General features: G+C 39.0%; 1 protein-coding gene across 7 annotated transcripts in view; it reads left to right on the forward strand.

Annotated features, from left to right (window-relative positions):
• Positions 1-17,920, forward strand: part of NFIA (nuclear factor I A) — a 355,478-nt gene that overhangs the window by 172,286 nt on the left and 165,272 nt on the right. For 5 of the 7 annotated variants that reach the window (XM_027597919.2, XM_027597911.2, XM_035727035.1 and 2 more), the window contains exon 3: positions 11,289-11,354. The exons of 1 other annotated variant lie outside the window; for it this stretch is intronic. In XM_027597919.2, the coding sequence (XP_027453720.1) occupies positions 11,289-11,354 (66 nt within the window). Of the gene's footprint in view, positions 1-11,288; positions 11,355-14,904; positions 15,036-17,920 lie in introns of those variants that run through there. One more of the 7 variants, XM_035727036.1, reaches the window with a different exon arrangement.

Below are 17,920 nucleotides of genomic sequence, written 5' to 3' on the forward strand. Positions count from 1 at the left end.
GGGTGGAGCCCCCTGTCAGGCTCCCTTCTCAGCAGGGAGTCTGCTTCTGCCTCTCCCTCTGCCCCTCCCCCTGGCTCATGTGCTTGTGCTCTCTCTGTCTCTCAGATAAATAAATAGAATCTTTTTCAAATGTAAGGGTAGAAGCTTTAAAAAAAAAAGATTATATATATGTATATATATATTATATGTAGAGGAAGTATATCTGAAATATGTTTTAACAAGTATTGTTTTCAATCCTAGGACCTCGCACCTAGACTAAATTCTTTAAGGATACCTTAGTCAGTAACTCCTAAAACACAATGCTTTCTGGTGCTCTGGGTGACATGGTGGATCAAGATCTAAAGAGAAAACATTGCTTATGGCCTTCTGTGGTCAGGATTGACCAAGTCACTGAAGATAAACATTTGTGACTCTTAGTGGGCTATTTGTGGTCGTTTATAAAGTAAAGAAGAGACAGTCTTTGACTTATAATGATTATTGCACTCATGTTTTTTCTAATTGCACTTACAATTGGCAGTAAATAAGAAAATATCATCCAGTCCGTTCTGATGGGATAGGGTCCCAGGCTTGAATGCAGCCAAAAGACCAGCGACTGGATTGCTCATGATCTGTTTCAAATTAGAATTTCTAGGGCTGCAAAGAATCTTTACAGGATACCTAACACGCCCCTCATTCCGGTCCAGAAAACAGGTCTTCTGACCTCTGTAGGGTCTTCCCTTACCACATGGCGTATACCACCATCCTATCTTGCAGTCTCCCCAAAGCCAGAGAATCCACCCGAAATATCTGTCAACATCTCCTAAGATGGGCCCTGTTGTATTTCATGATCCTAAGAGAGCTATTTTTTCACTTTTTGATTTCCATTCCATTCCAACAAACATCTATTAGACCTATATGTTCCAGATACTGTGCTGTCTGGCAATAAAAATAATGAGGCAGGAAATAAAAGGAGGTAGTCAGTGCGATTCTTTCACCAGTTTATATACTTTCGAAAACCTGCTTCCGTGCGTGTGCAGTTAGAGAATTATTGCTCTTATAATTTACAAGGCATTTAAAATCACACCACTCGGTCCTCATCATCTTGAAGCTCGGACGTTTAGAAGATGAGAAGCAACGGGGCTTATCCAACGTCCAAAAGAGGCCTCAGACCCAGGCTTGCTAATACCTTTGCCTCCTTGGCTTGTACCTCAGCTGCCTCTGTTAGAACTGTCCTTTCTGTTCAAAGGGAGGACACCGGGCCTGATTAGGAAGACCATTCGGCACTCTCTATGAAGTTGTTTCTGTGGGGAAAATTGGATTCAAAAAAACTATTTTGGTATTTTCCACCATGCCCAACAATGCCGAGTATACAGTAACAGCTTCCCATTTCTCTTAAAAGGACTCTGCCTCAGCCTCCCGTAGCTTCCTAGAAAAGCAGATCCCAGCCACCACCACCAACAGTTAGCATCCAGGCTCCTGTAAATTTTGTTCCGAGGCTGCAGTTAGTGGTCCTGATTCCTGCTAACAGAGAATAAAAGCAATTAGGCGTGTGCACAGTAACGTGCTGCTGTCCATTGATTTCACCAGGAGATAGGACGCAATCAAGAGGAGATGCCACCGAATCTTGATTGTATTATTAGCAGCATAGACTGAAAACTCCCTGGGAACAGAGACCTTACCTTTTAAACTTTTGTGTCTCTAGGTAGACAGGGTGAGAGGCACACGGTAGGGGCATTAATGAAAGAATGACTTCATGAATGGAATGCGTAGGCCCAAGGTCAAGGAATTAAAAAGGAAGCAGTTACTGTTTCGGGAGAATGTTCCAGGGTCATTTTCCCCTTTGGTTAGGAGTAGTGGTACAAATACTTGCTAACACTGCAGAAACCCAGACTTGTCCAAAATCCCTAGTTCTATTCCTCACCAGGGGTGCAGTTCATACCACACTTACAGACGGTCCTGTTTTCTCCAATGCTTCAGGATAAAGACCAAAAAGAAACAAGCAAAAAACCCCAAACGTCCTGATTTACCCAGCCGCAGAGTCTTTAGCCTCCTCATGAAGGTGTCTGCATTTTTTAGGCAAATTGTTACTATGCCATTCTCGCTCCTGTTCTTCTACAGAATTATTTTCTGGTTATGGATGTGACAGGGTCCATTTGTTTGATTTTGGAGGGTTCGGTGGTATAGTCAGTAGATTCAGATCTCTTCCACTTGTGTTTTCTCCGGGCCCCTTGTCCCTCCCTTCTTAATCCCCTATCTTCCTTTTTGCCTCTCCAAGCAGGGAACTGTCACACAGCACACCCCACTACCTTGTCATCCCAAATTCCGTGGGAGCCTGAGCTCTGGGGGTCTTCTTGAGGCCTTAACCTTACTTTTAGACAGTTGTCATTATCTTTGTCTAAAGGTCATAGCTAAATTGAATAAAAGGAAAGCTGTGTTTTCCTGTCGATGCACAAAGGCAGTATTGACTTCCCTAATCCAGTTTGCTGAGGGGTGAGAGAATTAAATTAGATATCTAAGCACAGAAATTGAGAGCCTTTGAAAACAAAGATAAGGAGACAAGACTGTATTTTCCCTTTTCCTGGGAGCTCTGGACTCAAGATTTTACAGGTGTGTCACCTGATCCATGGTCTGCATCGATCAAAACTGTGCCAATGCATATTTAATTAGCAAGGGCACCCTGGATGCATTATAGCCATCATCCCTGTATTGAATGGACTGTCAGACTTTCTGCACACTTCTCCACCCCCACCCTCCCCTCCAGCCATATTCCCTCCCTTGCCTCCTTGTTTGGGAAGCTTCTGCATTTTGTCTGAGCAGCTAAAAAGTTTCTTTGTTTTTAGCTGCTGATGCATACAGCACCACTGAGGAGAATACAAACAAGTAGAGTCCTAAAGTGTTTATTTTGTCTAGGAAGAAAAGCTAAACCAATTCGATTCCTCTCCTAAGGTTTTTAAAACCCTGTAGAAAACCAACAAGAAAAAACGAAAAGAAAAGAAATACACTGTTCAATTCTTCATGTATAGATTTTTTTTAAAAAAAGAGTTATATTAGGATTAAAAAAAAAGGATCCAGGATAAATAATAATAGGATTAAAGAATACTTTTTTATTATGATATAAAAGTATTTTCTTTTTAAAAAAATCAGTTTTTTGATGGTTAGGTAGGGCATATTAGCAATTTTTTAGATTCATCAGTCCAATTTGCATGATCAAATTCACCATTCTGTCCCGAGTCTGTCATTACCTTAGGAGAGCCAATGAATGTAGAAAAGTTATTTAAGATAGAAGGTGGGCAAAAAGTTAAGAGTTCTATGAATTTTTTTTTTTTTTTAAGTTTCAAAGGTTTCATGGGAAATTCTACTGGTGGGGATTCTTAAAGGGACAGGAGGTTTGGAGTTTTGCCTCAGACAGGTTATTTCATGGGATTATGGTCACCGTTCATTTTCACACAGGTTACAAAGCCCAAATACCCAGACAGAGTGTTGTCTGATAAACAGATGTAATGTACCAAGTCTGCTTAGAATAAAGAGCAACAGACTGTGAGCACATGTTTAGGACTCATTTAAACTAATCAGCATAGTCTAGCTCATAGTTCTGTCTCTAGACTACTTTTGAGGTAGCTTCTTGCTGGTAAAGTAACAAGGAATTTTTTTTTCCCTGCTACAATTTGCTGCAGAGACTCATGGGAAATTCATTTGCATACATCTTGTTACAAAGACTGACTACTTCCTGGCTTAGACAAAGTGTTGCCTGATAAACAGACTTAACACACAAATGTCTGTCTGGAATAAACAACGGCAAGCTGAGATTTACATTTCCATTATCAGAGATAATCTCTTTCCCAGTATATGGGAATTAAGAACCTTTTCTTTTAAACCAGGTCCATGATGCTGATGTTTTATACCAGAATCACATCATAGGTGAGTTGGGTCTGATTTTAAAAAGAAACAAAAAACCTCATTTGGATGGAAAGATTCATATTGCCATGGTAAATGTACATTTTTGGGGGGAGGGGAGACCTTACAGTTTTAAAACCAGGTTTTCTTGTATTATTTTAGCTGATCTCTGCAACAATCCTGTTAAGTTAGGCAAGATGGTAATTAGTGTCCCCATTTTACAGATGAAGAAACTGAGATCCAGAGCAGTTAAATTATATAGTTGAGATTTTTTAACACCTTTTTTATTTGTCATTTCATGCTCCTTTCAGTAGTAAAAAAAAAAATGAATGCAAGAAAAGCTAATACTTAGTGTACATCCTGAGCTTAAATAGCATGGTTTCCCTTAACAGAAGTCATTTTGTTACTGTAATAAATTTCTTTATAGATATTCAGATACAAGAAAATAATGCATATAGACTATAACTCAACCATGCATCATTTTCATTTGACACATTTGTTTTTATAACATGAGAGTATATAGGGAAATTTTCTATTTTAAGTTGTGTAGATGACTATGTGAGTAATCTTCAAGTATATATTCTTCTGTTTAAGAACTCCACCAATTTACTGTTCCAATTAATTTCGTTTGTGAAAAAAGTGACTAAAAAGGGAATGTGATGGCTTTTTAAGCAGGTCTTTGTTTACACATGAGTGGGTGGGTGACCAGGTTGACTCAGTCAGTAACTTTGGAGTTCTGAAATGATCAACAGGTTACCATCATATTTCCTGTTGTGGGAAAAACAAAACTCAAAATGATTACCTGAATACCATAGTTTATTTTAGTCACAGACCCTTGTCGAAGAAAATGTAAGAAATTATAAATTTAGTATCGTGCTTGCAGATCATTGACTTCATGTAGAACTTCATTGAAAAAGCTGATCATTACTTGAAAATCAGCCTCATACAAAGACTGAAGGTTTAAGATTGAGTCATTTTGTCGTTACTTTCAGAGTGACTGAATTTGTCATTTCTAAAGCTTAGAAATGATCCCCCCTCACTGTCATAACACAATAGTTACGCCATTTTATTTTTTTTCTCAGCGTGTTGAAACTATATTATTCCACAACCTCCTCATGCACATAGAAAAATAACACATTTATGAGGTGATAAGACGGTTGACTCACTCTTCAACCTAAACGGTCTCATCATCATACACAGTCCCGACTAAACAGATGGGCTCTGAATACCAGCACTAACGCCAAAAACTCTAATTCCTGCACATTTAATATTTCACAAATTCTTCTTAAGGAAGACACTTAAAAAAATTTTTTTTCAAGAAAAAAAAATGGTAGTAACCTAGATTATGTAACACTCAAATATGCCCTGAAAATGCGATCAAGGGGAATGGCTAAGAGGTAGATCTCCCCAGCAGCTGGGGGAGCCCTGCCACGTCACTGCTGCATGAACACAGCCTTCCCCCTCCGTCCGAGCCTGGATGAGAGGAGAGGCAGACCCACGTGTGCACGCAGCCTAATTCTTTTGGACCGAGGGCTTTTCCTCTGCTCCATCTCCCCATCTCCCTTCTGGCGAAGGACTTGCTCAGCATGCTTCGGTTACCGCGGTTACCACACACACACCCATGCAAACACACACACACACACACACACACACACACACACACGCACGCACGCACGCACGCACGCACGCAAACACTCCCTTCCAGCTTACTGGGAAAGTTGTAGAGATCAAAGTTTGTATTTTGTTTCCATTTTCAAAGCTAAGAAAACTTTGATGGTGTGACTCACCTCATGATTTATCTGTGTTAAAATCTAGGTTATTGTATGTTAATTTTTCATTAAGTGGGTCACAACTGTGTACATTAATTGACATTAAATATTGGTTTGGTTATTCACTGAGCTTAAAGGATTTTATCTATTCTCTGGAAAGCTAATAATAATTGAATATATTTAGTGGCCCCAGATTGAATGATGGTATTATAAATCTCTGTTTGTTCTTCACCAGACCATGATGGATAATGTTAGATTTAGCTGATGGTATTGTATTCATCAGTGTTCACGTGTAAGCTACAAATTGTATATACATATGTACACCTAGATACTGACATTCTCCATTCTCAAACAAAGGTTTTTCAGATAATTTCCTCACACCTCAGTCTTTAAGGTCATGGTGATACTGGGGAAAAAATAGACGATAGCCCTAATTATTAAATATTAAAAATCTTGGAATATTTCTTTGGTAACTGTAGCTATAATGACTAATAAACAAATGTGTCTATCATAACTATTTGCCCTTCCAGATTTCTTTACTATCATAACATGTTGTGGTACTGGAGGGTCACAGTAGAGTAATTCTAAACCTTACACTAGCAATCAGAGGGAGAACTGTTTTTCCATCATAACATCATGGATGTAGAAAAAAGTGAATCTTGGTGTGTTTTGGCCTCTTTTGCAAAGAACTCTGTCTCCCTGAACCATAAAAAACAAAACTTACCTGAATTTTGAATATCTTTAAGGGCTACAGTTGTGGAGTTAATTAGACTCAGAATGGAATCACCTCTAGTCTTTATTTTCTTTTCTTCCAGAAATGCTCCTAAGTCTTCACTTACTTGCAGCAGAGTACTCATTCCTGTCCTTGCCTTTTCTTTTCACATCACAAACAACTTGAAACTCTTTTAGGTGGAATTTTCACTTTATTTCTTTCATTTGACTAACTCATTTACGTTCCTGGAGGCCTCTGGCTTTTTCATATCACCTTTACATTTGGGAGACTTAGAACTGGACACGGAAGTTTAACAGAGACTTTTAAAACTTCATTTTTTTTAGCCAAATCATAATGCAGGGAGGGAAGTTGAAACTTGGGCTGAATTATTTTTCTCTTGGAACCAGAATTTGTCTTTTTAGGGTCCATAGACTTTGGTTGATATCATGATAACTGAATAGGAATTACATTGGTTTGTGTCAGGGTGGGGGAAGGGTTCTTCACCACATCACCTCTGTTCTTCCTTCATCAATTGTTCACAACAGCGGTTGTTGGGATTTTGAGGCACCCCGCAGGTATCAGAATATGGCAGATTTCTCTCGGCTTTGTATTTTTTGAATGTGCGAAAACGTCGTCCATCATTTTAGACTGCACGTGTTTCTGGGGGGCCTCCTCTGTGTCTGACACTGTCCTCGGCTCTTGTTACACCGAGGAACCTCTTGTGGTGTGTTGGCCAGGGGATCACGGGAGGTGATCGTGCGCAACTGCTAAACACTGAGGAAGATTTCCCACCCAACGAACCAGAGGGATATGCCTGTCTCTTTCTTGCCAGGCCCCACGAAGGGGAACATCAAGCAGGAATAAAGGCCTTTTTTGCCCTCCTTCCTCATTTTGTGAGCCTCAGTCCCTAGAGGTATGACTTTAGTATGTTTTTCAGTCGCTGGCAGTGGCCTAGTGTTAGAAAGCTGAAGGACAAGTTCATCTTACTGAAAATTCATTTTGTTTGAGTTCAGCAGTTAGTGAATCAATCCTTCGTTGGGCCAGGTACCCTTGGAAGGTACTGGAGACAAGTGAGAAAGGAACTCTTTTCTTATGGAACTCAGATTCTCATAGGAGATCGTTTAAGATCCCCTTAGTATAAATCACACCGTAAGAAATGGCTGTACAGTGAAGGGACTGGAGAGGAGAAAGCCGAGCACAGGGAAGATTTAGCAACATTCCACCTTTGCTTCATGTCTAAAGAACATAAACTCCATGGAAGTGATGTCTATATTTTTTGCCTGCTCGGTTTTAACCTAATGATATGTTTTTGTCATTCTTCCCCTTCCCAGCGGGAATGTTCTCTGAAAGTCCATGCTGAAGGGGAGCAGAACTGAGGTTGGGGCAACTGAATGCATGGATAAGTAGCAAATCCAGCACAAGGCTTTTGTTACTGCATTGCACAAGCTTTATGGAGGCAGAGACTGATATGTAGGCATTAGGATTTATTTTATTCCTTTCCCCAGTGATTAGATTGATAGTGAAATATCTTTGTCTGAGCACTCCAGCAATATAGTTGTAGGCGCCATAAAAATGCATAGATAGCTGGCTGCCCATTCAATTAAGAGGTCTCAACCCAGCCTCCTATATGCAAACCCTGTCTATTTTAGGTTTAAATTTCTGCTCATAAATTTTTTAAAAACCAAAAGAAACATTGCTTTTCAAGGTTAGGTTGAAGTCTAAGATTCCTTAAACCAAAAGCAAGTCCCTAGACGGGGGAAAAAAAAATTGATGACCCTAATGTACTTCCTCACAGTAGCATTTCTAACTCCATCATTTAAACACACTTTAAATAATATTCTCTTCGTTGTAATATACAGATCTTCTGGCTTTCAACCAGGGAACCAGAGGAAGTCATGCCAGATATAAGGTAGAAGCTATGAGATATGGCCGCCAATTGCATGCAGTTGGGTCTGTTTTCTGGGGCCTCTAATTCTTTCAGGAGGCAATCAGCTGACCCTGTGATAATTGTCAAAGAAAGTAAGCTATGAAGTTAACCTAGGCTTCTGGCAGGTCTCTACCAAGTATAAAAGAGAAAAGTAAGTTAATTGTTAACCTTCATGATAGTGTTTCAGTGTACATGCTTAAGAAAGCAATTGTTCACTTGCATCAGTTATGTATGGGTAGAAATTAATTAGCAATTCTGGTCATCTGGTTGGCTCCATACTTAACAGCGTCGGTGACCGTTTGCAACAGCAGGGAAAGTGTCCATGCATCCTCAGCATAGAACATATTCCCGGGACAGGGTAGTTCTGTTCCTTGTTGGTTCAAAAAAGAAATGGCATTAAACAGCCCAGGGTTGAAAGTAACTATGGAAATTTTTAGATCATTTAAATTTTCTTGTAGATCTTTGGCTCTGCCTATCCCTTACCAGGATAGTGTGTTTTAGTGTGCTGTCCCCCGTGGATAGCAGTGTCTCCAGCTTTTGAATAAAACTGGAGAAATTAAAATCTGTTTTCAGTTTGGCTAGCCCCAGTGTGTGCATCTGAGCTTTCAGAAGAGCGCTGCAGCCCCTTTCGTACGAACTCTGAGTCTGTTCTTGCCTCTCAGTCATTTGCTGTTTATTTGCTTCTCTTTCTATGGCTTGGAATTTTAAACTTTCTTTGAACACACCTACGGCCATCTTCTGTTGCTGTTCATGTCTTCTGTAATCATGTTATGTTTCTGTAAAGGTAGGGTGGTGAACCAAGTGCAAAAGAAAAGTCAAAAGAACAAAGAAGTCCACTTATATGTTATTAAAAAACATCGTTTGATCTCATTAACCTTCTTGCCTTAATATTAGTGGATAAATATCAGAAAAGTAATTGGCTTTTGTATATTTAGGTTAATTGAGATGAAAAATGTTTTTCCGTTTGCTCACGAAGAAGTGATTAATTCTGAAGATACTATACCTAGAAGAAGAACATCGGCTAAGCTATCATATTTCCACCAGCTAGGTTTGCTGGTATTACAGCAACATAAATGTTCTATTTGGCAGAATTTTATGTATCCTTTTTGGGATGTGATCAGGAAGAATTTTAACTTTCCCTAAAACAAAATTAAGTATTTTTTTAAAATTTTAATTATAAGTATTAACGGTTTAAAGTTTTTTAGGACAAAAATAATAAAAGTATGCCTTTCTCCTAAAACATGTTGAAATACTTCTCAGACTATTTAATTTGTAATTTTTAATGGCAAAATTATAGGATCTTTCTATAGAAAAAGAGAAGGTAGTCATGCCATATTTTTTTATTGCTCTAAAAGTAATATTAATTTATCGAGTTAAAATTTAAAATATGGACCAATATGAATTTGCATTTCCAATTTTCAGTGCAGGCTCCATATTCGATTTCGGGAATCATTCTGAAGGATTTCTCTCGTTTTTTTGAGCTATCATGCTTTTGTTTGTGCTTTCACTATGGTGATCGTTACAAAATGATAAAAGCGATCACTTTGCCAGACCTAAACAAAAATTCACTATTCACATCTTTTGTTGTTTGCACTTTTCGATCAGCGTAGAATTTTTGCTGTAGTCACCAGGTTAAGATCATCTGAAAACTTAAAGAGATATTTTCCTTATAGTACTTCCCTATAATTAAAATCCTCATTTGCTTAAAAGCAGAGAGCCTTTCTAAGGTAATAAATTAGCATTTCTCGACCTAGGGTCACTAGGAGTGCTACTTCTTTTTGCAATATCTCTAAGAAAGAGAATAATAATGCTATAACTCTGTTGAAATAGAAGTAATATTTTCAGTTTAATCACAGTTAAGTGTCATGACCTTTTGATCTTGCACTGAACTTCTTGCTGCAATGTGGTCAAATTTTAGACAGCCAATTCTAACCCTGTGAAGCCAAGGTAAAGTTATTAGCCAGACTTTCCACAGATATAGAGGTTTTTCTAAAAAATATTTCTGTTTGTTTGTTTTTAGACAATGTTATATACTGTTTCAAGTCTCAGAATATGTTTTATAGCAGGAAAATTTACCCTTGAAATATTTTGCCCGATTTTTGTCTCCTCCCTTTAAAAATGTCTAAGTATGTTTACTTCTAATTCTGTGAGATTCTTTTGCTCTAACTTAATTTGATCTCATTTTTAAAATTAAATGTTATTTCATCAAAAATGATCCCATTTAGAAATCAACTGAATTAATTTTTTTTTTTTTTTAGTTTGGAAATAATTGTATTTTTTTAAGTAAAAAATAAATGGAATTCAACGCAGGTGTGCAGGAACCTGTTTTTGCAAACAAGTCCTCTTAGCAGCTCCCAAAGGCATCAGTACAAAAGGAAAATCATACTTGTAAAGTGGAGGAAACCTGTCCCTTTTCAGCAAAATGCCTTTGAGTGATCCTGTGATTTCAAGTGAATGCGCCTGGAGTATTAGGACTCTCGTATTTAGTGGCGTTAGTCTGCATAGTATGTTGCTGTAGTACAGAGCTAAATATCAACAGAACTTGTTACTGTTGTTTGGGTTGCTTTTATATACCAGCTTCAAAATATGTTTTGACACTTTATTATGTTCTGAATCAAGCTTCAGATGTGTGTAATGAAGGATGAAGTCTTTATCAGACTCTAGTGTATAAATAATGAAGAAGAGCAGTTTGGAAATGGTTTCTCTGTAAGAGAAGGGCTTCTGAAGAGTTTCCAGTTTTGATCTGGCGCAAGCCAGACGCCGCTGGAGGCACACCCAGAACGGAGCGTCCTCTCTCTAAAGGCACAGGCTGCTCCTGCCACTGCTTTTCTCCCCCTTTCTTATCTCCCTCCCGCCCCCACTTTTTTTTTTTCCTCATTCATCTTGTCATTCCTATAATGTTCTCATTCCTAGTTTACATGCTGAACCTTTTGAGAAAGTCTGGCACCTCTGATCCACTTTCCCTCGCAGACCCTGTAATTTTTGGCTGTATTTTTATGTTTTTCAGATTCAAGTCAATCTGAAAGTCCCAGCCAGCCAAGTGACGCTGACATTAAGGACCAGCCAGAAAATGGTAAGTTTAGTTGGGGTAGCCAGGAGCCAACCAAGTACAAGGATTTTGGGGTCTGCCCCATGGGTAGCTCACAGTAGGAACAACTTTGATGACTCAAGGAGGTCTCTGGATCATTCGAGCAGCCCCCAAGCCCTCCTCCATCCCGCTCCCAAACACCATCCGGGTACTCATGAGAACCTTAGTTCCCAAGAACATTGATGACTGTGAGAGGTAGGGTTGATTTACCAAATCAGAACCTTCTACAGCACAAGCAGGGAGCCACTGGCTCTCTGTTTCATTTTTAGTTCCTTTTTTAAGGTGGCAAATGCCCCGCGACCTTCTTCACTGGTGATTTAAGGTCATTGACAAATATTTTTGTAGCCGTTCACAGCTCAACCCTTTCCTAAGTGCTTTCAGAAAATGATCTCTGCCTTTGAAGGATTTTCCACTTTAAATTGTCTGAAGTAAAATAGTAAGGGTACGTGACAGTATTAAATTCCTAAATTGTGTAATTATATAAATTTTCTGTAGCAGAAACTTGATTAGCATAGAGTGCGCTCTTTATATACAAATATAATAGTATCCAGTAAAGTTCTAGATCCGTGGTATGTGCTCCAAGTACAAAACAGATTGTTATAGGTTGGAATTTAAGATGGAGTAAAACAATCAGTTTCAGTCAAAACTGAAAAGTGAACTGGCAGTCCCTATCATATACTAAACATTATACTATGTATTTTCCCAGATATCATCTCATGAAATTCCAAAATGCTCTTCCTCAGTGATATAACTAAAGGCACTAATGGGGAGACTTGACCTTGACGGGCCTGTGAAGGGCATATGTCATCATGGTTAAGAGCTCAGGCTGTGGCATCAGGCCTGCGTTCAAATTCTGCCTCTGCTATTTCTTACCTTTGTGACATTGAACAAGTTATTGAACCTCTCAAGGCATAAAGTTATTCCTCATCTTTAAAGTAGTATGGTAATAATATATAATAAGAGCCTACCTGTTGAAGAGCTAAATGAGATGCACATATTCATATAGCTTATAAAAAACTGTTAGCTCTTCAGTATTACTCATTATTTTTCTTGTCAGTATCATCCTTTACCATATTGGTTTTTCATCTACTTATAATGACCTCATTCCTTTGGTCACTCTTTTGTTGTGCTATATATTTTTCCACTTTGATCTCCGTCTGATCTTTTGGAATAGATAAGGTAAACTGAATTATGTCAGAATTGTGGGATGGAGGATTTTTGCCACATTAGATATCCTCTCACTACAGAATTTGTTTCATTTCCCAAGCCTGGGACATTCTTGATACCACTGCTGGATTTTGACATTAAATATGGACTCTCTGGCTATCCCTCTTCTTATTCTGGTGTTTTAGTGGTATTTTCCTTATCAAAGTTGTCTCTTCAAAGCAAGCATAAGAAAGGAGAGACCCCTGAAGTCTTGTCTTTGGTGTCATAAATAGCTACATCTTATTATTTGTTGACATTTTTAAAGGGATATTTATACATTAGTTTCATCCTTTATTTCCACCTGACTTATAGGTGATACCTTAAGTGTTTCATTTTTCGATCATACTTATATATGATCTGCCTGAAGTTGTGTCCAGAGATACTCATTTTATTCTCATTTCATTTTTAAAAATTGGTGGGCTGTACGGGTATGTGGTTCATATATTTAGGGCTGGCCGTCCCTCTAGCAGGCCTGCGATTCATCTGTCTTCATAAAATGGCCGACAAGCTGTTCACATGCAAATATAAATTGAGAGCATGAGAGGCCTGGCATGCCTTTCTGGAGCTGCCTGTAATACAGATATTGTGCATTTCCCATTCCAAAAAGCAACCAGGATCGAGCCTGGATTTTTTGGCCAAAGGCACAAAGATATTAGCCGAGTTCACTTTTAACCCCAGATCACTTGAGGCTATACCTCAAGGATTCACGATACTATTTTGGGGTGTTGTTGGAGGGGGTAGGATCATGTGAGTTCAAAGAAAGTATTAATATCTGGGGGAGAAAGTAGTAAGTTCCTATGTTTCAAATGTCTATTTGTTTCAAAGAAAAAGAAGTAGAGGTCGCTTTGTCTTGGATGCCTCCAATGGAAACAGCCTAGAGAAACAGCAGGCTACTCAGTTTCCGCTACCTGCCTTTTGTCAATCTCAGATGCAATGATTGGAGGAAACATGATTTTACCTCTTTTCCAAAGACACGTAATCCCTAAAGGAAAATAAGTGAGTTCAGGACCAGGTATTTACGTGCATTAGAGAACTTTCTAGTGTCGCTTTGACCAAGAGTGATTTTTTTCATTACCCAGGTTATGGACGATGAGTTCCTGAAAGGTTTTTGTTTGTTTGTTTCGTTGTTGTTTTTAAAAAGGCAACTCTCATAAGTGTAGCAACCATACTCTAAGAACTCTTGGAATCTTGGTGGGTGAAGAAGTGACAGACTCTGGTCTGCAAATAAAGTGGGAACGGATTACATCTTCTTCATGTATATATGCGAGGGGAAATCATATTCTTTTTATCCTAGCTCTTGAGGAGAAAGGTAATGGGAAACGAATGGTATTTTCCTAGTAAACCATGGAGAATGAACAGACAAATGGTAACATGCCGTTTCATCCAAAACCATAAACTAGGCCATGTAACTTTACCTAAAGTGGATGCAGCTGTTTCTTCCCTGTCCAACTAGTCTGTTTTTTTCTGTGGAATTTTTGCTTTCTTTTCTTATACTCCCTTAAGACTCAACTGTAAAAGAAAACAAATCTTTGTCCAATTAGAGTATTAGATGGGAATTTTGAAGGAGTTATTTGAAGCCCAGAGATAAAATACCAGAATCTCTGAAACTCAAAATTGGTATAATATAATGATTAAAAACTCTGCCTCTAGAGTCAGACAGACCCAAGTTTAGATGAAATAATGGCTGGATGACTTTGAATAAACTACTGCCCCAATCTCCGTTTTCTTATCAGTAAAATAAGAATACTAAAAGAACATACTTCGTATTAAAAGGGAGAATATGGAGACAAACCATAAGAGACTCTTAATCTCAGGAAACAAACTGAGGGTTGCTGGAGTGGTGGGGGGTGGGAGGGATGGGGTGGCTGGGTGATGGACAGTGGGGAGGGTATGTGCTATGGTGAGCGCTGTGAATTGTGTAAGACTGATGAGTCACAGACCTGTACGCCTGAAACAAATATAATACATTATATGTTAATTTAAAAAAATTAAAAAAATAAAAATTAAAAAAAGAGAGAGCATATGTACATGAAACAGCATCATGCCTGGTTCATAGTAAGGACTCAAAGAAAAGTTGCCATTATTGCTCTCAGTTAAAGCTCATATCTGTAAAGAGCATACATATTGGAGAGGCCAAAAGCTGGGAGATTTGGAATGGAAGGGGGATAGTGGCAGAAAGAAACCAAGACTTTTAGAGAGGTACCTTCTGTGGGTACCTACTCTGTTCTGAAATGTCAGATGTAAGTCCCCTCCAGTCTGTCCATAATCCCCACAGTGCCACATCTGTTTCATTATGTAGACTGTTCCTCACATTCTGTTCACCTCCTAGGAGCTGACTACCACAGAAGTGATTCAGAGTTGCCAGAACCTTCAGAATGAGCATTCCCAGAGAAGGTGATTCTGGAAAGAAGGGGCCCCACCTCGATGGCTTTAATTTTAGCTGAGTCTTTCCTTGGCACCAACCACATAGAATCTGGCTTATTAAAAAACTATAAGCTGATTAAGGGTCGGGCTCATGACCAATTCTTTTTAAAACAATCTTGCAGAGCATATAGCTCTGTGCCTTGAACTTAGCAGGTACCTGGTATTTATTTGCTTAATGAATAGAATTAATAAGTAGATGAATATGTTCTCATTATCCCCAAATATTTTGCGAGTGTCTGCTCACTGTTGATTTACCAAGAGGTTTTTAAAGAAACAAATATCAAAAATTAAAAAAAAAAACTGGAGATGCAAAAAATCTAATTTGGGTGTGGGGGAGAATTGCACATGGACACGTGGACATACATGCTCAGATAAGACTGATAGTGCTAGGAAGCCAAAGCCATAAGGTATACTAATGTTCACAGTAGATCAAGTTGTACCTCTGCCCCTCCCACATGAGCAGGTGTGAGCGAAGACATGAAATACCATCATGTTAGCTTATGCTTGCTTACCACAGGTGATGAAATTCTGAGAGTTCTCAGCTCTGGCTGCAATCATGCATTTAATTCTTCTGCATATTGCTGAAACCCCCTTTCTGGCTTTTCAAGAGACTCTGAAGGTGATAAGCCTTATTTGTTGGACTTTGACTTAGAACATCTACTCAAACCACCTCCGTGATTCCCGAGAGGTACTTGAGCTACTTACTGTTAACAGTTTTTATGGGACAGAATGTTTGAAGTGACTGCTCGGTATTTACGGAACCTGTGAACAGTCCCCTAAAGCTTGTGTTCTGTGGTGCATCAGATCAGTCATTAATGAGGGAAAAGCTCATGTGATAACCCTCCTACTTAATTCAAGTCACACTTCTGTAGGGCCACACTGAGTCCATGTCTGAGGGAATAGCATCGTCCAGCATTGGTGCTCTGAAAGCCCCCTCCCCGCTGGGACTCGCTGTGAAAACACCCTTCACTGAAAAAAAGAAAATACGGGATTCCCTCGCCAGAAAAAGAAAAGCTGTGTTCACATGTTTTTGCCCCCTCTGTTTACTCCCTCTCATCACCTGCACTGACTACTATTAAAAGCCTCATCTTCGTGGTTTTTAAAATGTGATATTTATAACAGGAAAGCAGAGTTGGTATTTGGATTATTTCCTTTAGGCTTAATCGTGTTTGTTCTTCCTCATTTATCTGGTGGTCGCCCATATGTTGGTGGCGTAAACCCTCAGACGGGCCTTTGCAATCAGTGGAAAGCCATTAATCATGATGCTTGCCCCAGATTTTGAAAACTTCCAGCTCTACCTGCCAATCTGAAAATCACCCTGGAGAATTGTTTGAGTGTGGCTCTCCTGGTCACCGACATCATCTGTGTCATTTCCATCTCGGATCGCTACATAGATATTGTTGCTACACATTGCTAGACAAAAAAGGAATGTACTCCAACCACAATCACATCTCCCTAGTTATCCATTAACTCATTTCTGTGAGTATTTTGAATATTTCAGTACTTAGGAAATAACTTTCAAAGCTACTGACTTGCTGACTTAGCATTTATGTGTGGGATCCACTTTGTAATTTGGGGGTGAGATAAGAGAACTGTCAATTTCTACTTCTCTTCTGGATAAACACTGTTTTATCTGATAATATGCTCTTAACACCTTGGAGACCCTATGCTTTAACTTTTTTTCACTACCTCCTCCAATATATGGGAGGTATATTGTAGTGTTACAATATTAACACATAGTGGAAAGGCAAAATAAAGTTCGTAATTCCAAACCCTAAGAATTGTCTCCTACTTAGTGCTGGTTGGACTGCCCATTTTAAGAACCATTTTGATTAATGTGTTGTTTTAGGAATTTTGGAGGCAATACAGCCTTATAATTTGCACTTCCCTGGGAAAGCAGGAGCACTCTAGCACCATTGACTTGTAAATACAATTTATCAATATTTCATCATTTGCATAGTTTCTTTGACAATTACCTAGCAACAGTTATTCTCGGTGTTCGTTCAAAAAACACCGCAGGGACAGACACAGCGGAGTGGCCACCAGAATAGCAGCAATAACAGTAATGATCAACATTTTAAACCATGTAAAGGTCCCAAATTAGGGAGACATTCAAACCTAAATGCCTTCTGGTTTCCAAATCTGTATAATTAAATTCTACCTGATAAATTTTCAGCAGTGCGGTGGAGCTGGTCTCTCTCCTTTAAGAGACTAGAGAACCAGAGTTTGGTTTGATCTAAAAATGTCATTCTGAGACCAGGTGAATTGTGCTTTCTTAAATATTGTTAGCAGATGTGACCAATCATTATTTGCAGAGGCTCTTTAGAAATGCCTCCAGACAAAGGAAATTCTTGGATCTTGCCTTTTGAAAGATGAGGTACCAGGTGAGGCTGCAGGCTCCCCCTGCCCCGCCCCCCCACATGCATCCTGCAGTGTAGACTAGGTTGAGCTTTACCACAGGACCCAGTGTCATTAAGGAGCTCTTTCAACTGAAAAATAGGGAGGAAATTTGTAGTCATTCTTAAAAAGTAGTTTTACTTCACACATTATGGGTATTTTATTGTCTACATAGAGAGGATAACTAGCTGAATAGACTTTAAGTGGTTGGCTAGTGGCCAAAATAGGGAGTGTTTTAGACCCACGTTCCCTGATGTCTAAATTCTCAAATAGACTGGATGGGTGGTCTAGTTCAGACATCTTCCCTCCTCCACCTCCCCTCCACCCCCCATCCCTCACACACAAACAGTTACAGAGGAAAGAAGTAAAGGGATTTCTTTCTGGTCCTCAAAATTATTTGTGCCTGTAACTCTTGGCCCAGGAGACACGACCATTTGAGTGTCTATTAGATGTCACATTCTAAGTAGAAAGGTATTTCTAAGCGTTGATTTATAATTTATATGGGATTGTGTAAATCTGCCCGT

Source organism: Zalophus californianus, chromosome 4 (genome assembly GCF_009762305.2).
Source record: "Zalophus californianus isolate mZalCal1 chromosome 4, mZalCal1.pri.v2, whole genome shotgun sequence".
NCBI classification, from domain to species: domain Eukaryota; kingdom Metazoa; phylum Chordata; class Mammalia; order Carnivora; family Otariidae; genus Zalophus; species Zalophus californianus.